Genomic DNA, 7,910 nt, shown 5'->3' on the forward strand with positions numbered 1-7,910 from the left:
TGAAAAACATTTTTTTTCCGTTTGCGTAGTTATCCTATGTTTACATTGGCTGTACGGCTCCACGTGCTGTCACCGAAGCCGTACGGAGAGCTAGCGATACGGTCACTTTGATGTGTAAACATGTATTGTCATGCAACTCACTGTCGCACCTATAGTAGCATATTTATATACTTATGCAAAACAATATGTTAAGCGCACCCTAATACTTGCATTAGTCCGTTCTATTCTGATTTTTGAAAAAGCGCGTTTGTTTACAAACAAGAGAAAAGTCCGGTCACTTGATATGCAAATTAGCCTATGGCTGCGTGTTATTCTTTGTCACCACTGCGCCGGCGTGTCAGTTCAGCCTGGTTCCCTGCGTATGCTGCGCTGGCGCTACACTGAGAGAAGTGGTTACAAAAACGGAGTTATTTCCTTTAGCTAACTATTTCTTGATTTGTTATTGCATCGCTATATCAGTCGATCTGAAAGTACTTCTTCATACTGCAGAACAGGCTCAACTCGTTACATTGACAACAAACAGGGAAGTGAGATCACGACGTTACCTGACACTAATGCTGAAGGGGTTGTTGTCGACACAGGTATGTACTCCGGGTATGTTTCAGATATGTTCATGTTCCAATTTAAGCTTTGATACACCGTAATCATTATATGAACATGAAGGTCTCTTTCGGACCGATAAAACTTTGGTGTTAAATATGTGGAGGTGTGTCTGTACCCCAAAAATTAACAACTTACAGTAAGTTACACGCTAGGCATAGCGGAAACCGGAAATACGTAAACACGAGTACACATAATATTTCCCTAATAGCTAGTTATTAAACTCATGTAAAGTCTTCTGTCAGGTATGTGCCTTAATGCTTGATATTCTTAATTATTTACACAGCGTTCTTAGTTATTCATATGACATTCTTAATGTAATTGGTGGTGGTGTGTTTTGTTTTCAGTAGCATATTTTAGTGACGCTTCAACCAATAACACTCCTAAATGTTCGAAAGCCTTCATACCAATTAATATTAATATTCTCATTGTTTCATGTTTTTTGTTTGTGTGTAGTTTAACGCCGCCCCCAGCAATATTCCAGCTATATGGCGACGGTCTGTAAACAAATCGAGTCTGGACCAGAAAATCCAATGATTGTCATCATAAGCATCGATCTACGCTATTGGGATACGATGGCATGCTTCAAACCAAGTCAGCGAGCCTGACCACTCGATCCTGTCAGTCGCCTCGAGCTGAAGACCAATTCTAATCTTCAAGGGTGTCATTGTTCATTCTAGCTACTAAGAAAGGAAGTATATTCACTATATATCCTATCCAATGTTATACGTTTTCAAAGGAGTCGGGTGGTAAGGACAAACACAACTGGATACCTGAAATAAAGAATGTATTATTTACGGGTGTGTTTTTTGTCTTTTGTGAAAATTGCACAGTATTGATAACATTCAAGTGTTCTTAGGAATATAAAAACACTTAACACAAGTGATCATGAAGGACACCTGCGTGAAAACGTTTCATCTTCACAATAGATTAGCAATTATAGTAAATTAAAGTCACATTTTCAACCTGAAATGTACTTTCCAAACATATCATTAATAAGATCATAGCACAATTTCAGTATAAAGAGGTGTCGTATTAAGATATTAATGTTGTTAATAGTATATAATTGTAACAGAGGAGAAATTGAAGATGAATTCCAAGTCGTATTTAAGTGTTACACGTATGTCAATTTAAGATCTCTCTTTCTTGAATATTGACTCTAAATCTGTAATGTTATTGATTAATGCTATCAACTCACAAAATGTACATGTTATCCTTTCTGTGTCTACTTATCTAAACCTTATTAATCATGTCATAGGAGACGTAATATATATATTTTTACGGGGCAATATATTCTGTTGTAGTTATTGTATCAGTTGTACTTTAGGCTATATGACACAAAATACAGGATACACCTGTCTGACTATATTAAGAAACCATCTACAAATAAAGGTAAAATTGCTACAAGTTGTTACGAACATTTTTGTGATAGAAAAGTGGTATAAACATAAAAAAATATATTCATGATCAAGTGTAACGACTATAAACAACACGAACTATATTGAACAAACATTTGTTTCAGATGAAATGGCATGTTCAAGCTTAGCTCAAGAAGACCTGGAGTGTCCTATATGTACCGACCTCTTTCATGAGCCTAAGTTGCTTCCCTGCGGACATAGAGTTTGTTCAGCATGCCTCAACAATTACATGAAGTCTTTAAATACGCAAGGTTGTGCATGTCCATTGTGCAAAAACCCTTTCAGGGGAAATAAAAAATTCCCAACTGATCACATCCTTCAGAATCTGATAAAGGACAGAAAAAGCCTTTCGTATGGCATGTGTAGGGTTCATGGTTTGCATCAAAGGCGATACTGCATCACCTGCTCCATGCCTGCGTGCGCTGAGTGTGTCCTCGAATGTCACAAGCGTTGTACAAATGTGCTTCTTATGGAAGATGCTACAAGGTCGATAGAAGCACAACTGCGAAGGTTCTCAAAAGAACTGGATAAAAACCTCATGAACATAAAATCATCTGAAGATGCTGCTTCATCCAAGATGAAGGAAATAGCCCAGCGGAACACTGAGGCAGTGGAACAACTCGAAAAGGCGAAGGTCGATTTCGTAAACCACGTTACAAATATGCAAGTCACCATAAATGGGGCGAGTCAGTCCAGTGTCTCACAACTGCAGGGTTATATAGGAACAGTGAAGCTCCTTATGTCAAAGACGGAGGAACTTGACCGTTGTTTGAAGGGAAGTCTTAACAGTGGAAGCAGTGAAAGAATGTCTGAATCAATCACTAAAGTTATAGAGAAGCAAGGGTTCCTGTGCACGATACCACAACGCTTGAAGGAGAACATAAGGCTGACCAGGCCGCTAACGAAGATGCCATCAGTAGACTTAGGACATGTCAGTTTCAGGAAAGAGGACTTCCAAGGTGTCAAAGGAAATCCTTGTCTCAGATGCATGTCATTTCTCGTGAAACTATTTATCATTTTAATTTACCTATTAGTGTTTACACTGACATTGATGATCTCATACGAAAGATATACTCACTGTCACAGGTTCTTTCCTGATTCACGATTCCACCTAGGAGGACGTTGCAGTTTCATGTGGTCTGCATAGAACAGATTTCTGGAAGTCAGACAAAAGACGGATGTGGGCAAAATTAATTGTGCTTTTGCTGATGGTATTCATGATCGGTGACCATACATGACATCAATGGCTTATTTGTTTATGCTGATTTCGACTGCTTCTGTGGTCTAGTGGTAGAGCGTCCGCCCGGAGAGCAGGTCGGGATTCGATCCCCGGCCGCGTCATACCAAAAGTTGTTGAAAGATGGTACTTGATGTAACCCTTGTTTGACAATTTCAAGTCGGTTCCTATTTGGGTGCTGCGTTACTCCAGCGAAGGCGGTGCAATCGTCAGTTAAAAACTGATTTCTTTGTGGTATGTTTGTCAAGACTAGGCTCCCGTTATTTGACCAAGTTCCTTTGGTATTTCTTTGAGTGTGTCTGGTAATTATTCATCATTGCAGACGTGAATAAACCAACCTAATGATTTAGATGGCAAATATGGAAGTATTGCTTATGCCGTGTGGGGCTCATGACGTACATTAGACACTGAACCGGGTAACAATGTAAGGGATATAAGATAAGCGAAAAAACATGTTTCTCTGTCGTCGTAAAATATAAAGCAGGCTTTGGCTAGATTATTTTTGTAGATTTTCTTTGGACATTAAAAAACATAGCTGATCTAGTTGAGTGTTTTTTTTGTCGTTTCACGCCGCACTCAGCAACATTCCCGCTATATGATGGTGGTCTGTAAATAATCGAGTCTGGACCAGACAATCCAGTGATTTACAGCATTGGGATACGATGACATGCATCAACCGACCACCACGTTAGTCGCCTCTTATGACAAGCATGGCTTGCTGAAGACCTATTCTCACTTCTATAGTACATTTTTGTAACCTGGTTCTTTACGGGGCTATTGCTGCTCTATCTTTGTATATTTTATTTATTAAAATAACAGGCATTTTGCAACAGATTAAAACGCAATTCATCATAAGCAGGGCACTTTAATAAAACATGGACTTCGTTTTCTATCACATTGTCATTATATTACGGGGATAGACGTTGTGCTCCTATCGCCTTATCGCCCGGTTGTTGTGACCACGTTGGAATGTTGCCAACTGGAGGTGTTTACTTAGCATTCCAAACTGCTGGGTGTGTACCATGAATGTTATCTCGTGAACAAACATGTACTGGCGCGATTAAATTTCGGAACGAGGCGAGATCTGACGTAACTGTCAGTTACGTAATAGATAACGAGGACCGCTGCAGTGTTGGTGTAAACGTGGAGGTCCACAAGGGTGAGGTTTGTAGTGAGAGATTCAGGTGAGTTTCATCATCATCCCCGCACACTGTCATCTAGAAATGATGAACACAGCTAATGCCACGTCCTAACTAGCTGCTTCCAAGTTGTGCTTACCCTAGCGACAGGTATGCGCTTGTTGGCAACATTTAGTGATACACTACCTTTACCCTTACCTGGTGTTAAAGGTGCACACTAGGATTCGAATGTCATGAAGATCTCGTTATTTGTAGGCACACACGCACACACGCACGCACGCACGCATGCACACACACACACACACACACACCAGTTAACGCCCACCCGATGACCTACCAGGATACGTGTTTTTATCGCATGTCTCATGGCAATAGGTTTTGGGTATGTGGACTTTGCACGCCCTTGACACTGTATTGCAGATTAATATGCAATCATGAAAACGTTCCGTGTTGAAACTATCACCATAAGGGTTCAGTGAGGTAGTTTGGTTAAACGCCTCTTTGAACAGTATTTATATATCACAATGTGTCAGCTGGGTGTGGGCGGAAAGCGCGAACTCAGGTGAAATCCACGAGCTGTGTGGTGCTGACAATCCTTAAAACATAATCATGGCGAATATGGTATTCGAACCCATGATCATTTTTTTGTTTCTGGCACGTCTTAAGCACACAGTTCTGCCTTAGACGCCTGGTCCACTCGATCCCCTAGCCCTCAGGATTTCTGCGTTTCCGAGTTTCAACAATATCATATCAGTGTCAGAGTTTGTTACTCAGACGTGTGTGACTTTAAGTCTCAGACGTTTACCACTTCGATGAAACTCACGAGCACGGGTATGGTGATGACAAACCTAGAAACATAATCGGGGCGAACCAGGATTCGAACCCACACTCATAGGTTTCTGGCGTGCCCAAAGGACGCAACTCTGCACAGCGAATCGCGGCGCCTTAAACGATTGGGCCACCCGTGCCCCTTGTGACATTAAAACAAGCTCTTTACATGATTTTAACAGATGTCCTAGACAGCATGACAAAACACATGCAGGCATGGGAGTACCCAAAGACAGCGCAAAGTACTGTGGAGAAGTACTTCTCCTCGCCTTGTAAGGATCAGAGCTGATCGGGGCTTTCGACAGAGTGGTGAATGTCTACGACCTGTGCCACTTTCGGGATTCATCCCACATCAAGTTGTCATGCCGCGATATATCCGAATAATTTCGAAACAGAATGAGTCCCATATGCATCTCCCTTACATTGTAGTGACTGGCCTTCCCAAGTAGCAGAATCAGTAATCAAGAAAATGGTCGGCAGTACTAGTGTAGGTGAAATATCATCGTATCTCTTTTTGTGGTTTGTTGATCATGAATAACAGTATATTGTCACCTTATTTCAGACGACAATGGAATATCCGAGCATATCTGAGGAAGACCTCCACTGTCCAATATGCGCGGACTTTTTTATCGAACCTAAGCTGCTTCCCTGTGCACACAGACTTTGTGCCAGCTGTTTAGGCGATTATGTGAAGTTCTCAAAAACAGATGATTGTCGATGCCCACTCTGCCAGAAACACTTCAGGAGAAAGGCAGTGTTCCCAACTGATCACGTCCTTCGCAACTTGGTTCAGGATAGAATAGTTCTTCCACTTGGCAAATGCAAAGTTCATGTTTTACAACGAACGCGATATTGCCACAGTTGCTCTATGCTTGTGTGTGCCGAGTGCATCATTGACAAGCACAGGGAATGTAGCACTGTGGTTCCTGTGGCTGAGGCCAAGGAGACGATGGAGGAGAAGTTTCACAAAGAAAAAGAGAGGATAGATGCTTTAGAACGGATTATAGATTCGGCTGAAGAACAAAGCACAAAAAAGATAGAAGAGACAAGATCAGTGACCACAGACGCATTTGACCACTTGGAGAAAGTTAAAGAAGAATTTGTTACTCATATTGTAAATATGCAAGACGCTCTCAAGGAACATGAAAATGAAAATGTTACACAATTACAGAATTATTTGACAATGGTGAAGAAACTAAAAACGAAAATGCTAGATCTCAATACCTCCGTGAAAAAGAGCTTGGACAACAAATCTGCAGATGGTCTGTTTGAAGCCATGAACACAGTAGAAGAAAGACAAGGTTTCCTTGGAACAATATCCCATCAGTTGGAGGAGGGCGTCGAGGTGCAGGTGCCGTCACTGAAGCTGTTTGTAAAGTCACCTACAGATTTCCCCTACGCCAAGATAGTCTTGAACAACGATAACTTCCACTACCGGAAACACTGGAGTGCATGGAATGTTGTCAGGGGATTTGTCCCTGATACTGTAATGATGGTCCACATTGCAACCATCATATATGCCATTTGTATGTTAACCTATTATTTTCTTTGGAATGACAAAAACGGATTCGAAATTCCGTATATCTGTCCCATCTCTCTTGCAGATGCATGTCCTAACCTCGAAACGTACGGTCTGGAATTGTACTTAAAATATGATGAAACTTGCTGTTCATCAGACGGAACTCTAGACATCTCATAGAAAGTCGTAGAACACTATCGTTCAGTCGTATTTGATCGCAGTTGTGTTTTGTACTCTGACTCGATCAATTCTAATATTGTGTCTGCTTACACAAACCCACACTTAAGTTTAAGGTGGTTCCACGGAGACAGTGTTGGATGAGGCGTAAAATAACGTTGTGACACCTTCAAATCGTCAGGTCGTGCAAGTTTACATCTAAGGCGAGGTGGAGACGGGTGGAGGTGTTTGACCCACAGTCGGGTGTTATCGTACGACTGTCGATGTGTGCTACCAATCAGCGGCTTGTCTGATCCAGACTGTCGATGTGTGCTACCAATCAGCGGCTTGTCTGATCCAGACTGTCGATGTGTGCTACCAATCAGCGGCTTGTCTGATCCAGACTGTCGATGTGTGCTACCAATCAGCGGCTTGTCTGATCCAGACTGTCGATGTGTGCTACCAATCAGCGGCTTGTCTGATCCAGACTGTTGATGTGAATACCTATATCTGCTTGCATGTAGGCTTCGGTAATAAAAAGTCAACTTTCTGAAGTGTTTGGTTTGTTTTTAATATTGATATAAATTTAAGTTTTAGGGAACATATATGCAGTGTTCATTCGTGAACTTTCATACTTAAATATTCGTGTTTGTTTGTGTTTTGTTCAGATTTACATTGAATGTTATGAGACACGTATGAAATTCCCTGGCAGAGTGGTTTCATAGTTGAACTAACTCGATCAGATCCATCCCTTCTTTTGAAGCGTAATCTCATTTAAATGGAAAACAAAAACTAATAAAGCTATTATTTCTTTAATACATATTAGAGAGAGAGAGTGTGTGTCCACACTAAAGTCCACATAACAAACAACAATTGTGAAACTAATGTGACCAACAGCTGCTATTATAAAGCAGTATATGTACAAGAATAATTCATAAGCTTGTCCATAAACCATCGTCAATGACATACATTATCGGAATTAAAAGTAAGCAAAATATATAATCAGAGACTAG

General features: G+C 40.9%; 1 protein-coding gene across 4 annotated transcripts; it reads left to right on the top strand.

Annotated features, from left to right (window-relative positions):
• Positions 1-189: 189 nt before the first annotated feature.
• Positions 190-7,451, top strand: LOC124116639 (E3 ubiquitin-protein ligase TRIM13-like). 4 transcript variants are annotated; one of them, XR_007220136.1, is made up of 3 exons: positions 190-594; positions 2,123-4,439; positions 6,827-7,451. XR_007220136.1 is itself a non-coding variant. In XM_046478049.2 (2 exons), exon 2 carries the CDS (start codon positions 5,791-5,793, stop codon positions 6,919-6,921), a length of 1,131 nt encoding a protein of 376 aa, XP_046334005.2. In that variant the 5' UTR covers positions 4,276-4,544; positions 5,785-5,790; the 3' UTR covers positions 6,922-7,451. The 4 variants fall into 4 exon arrangements, 2 of the variants coding, with proteins under 2 accessions (XP_046334005.2, XP_046333997.2); XR_007220137.1 differs by having other exon boundaries at positions 191-581; XM_046478049.2 differs by lacking the exon at positions 190-594 and having other exon boundaries at positions 4,276-4,544; positions 5,785-7,451.
• The last annotated feature ends 459 nt before the right edge of the window (positions 7,452-7,910 follow it).

This window comes from Haliotis rufescens, unplaced genomic scaffold, assembly GCF_023055435.1.
Source record: "Haliotis rufescens isolate VD_foot unplaced genomic scaffold, xgHalRufe1.0.p SCAF_12, whole genome shotgun sequence".
Taxonomy (NCBI): Eukaryota; Metazoa; Mollusca; class Gastropoda; order Lepetellida; family Haliotidae; genus Haliotis; species Haliotis rufescens.

What these genes read in the sequence shown, in the direction of transcription:
- LOC124116639 (XM_046478049.2), top strand. Translation starts at nt 5,791, where the DNA reads ATGGAATATCCGAGCATATCTGAGGAAGACCTCCACTGTCCAATATGC.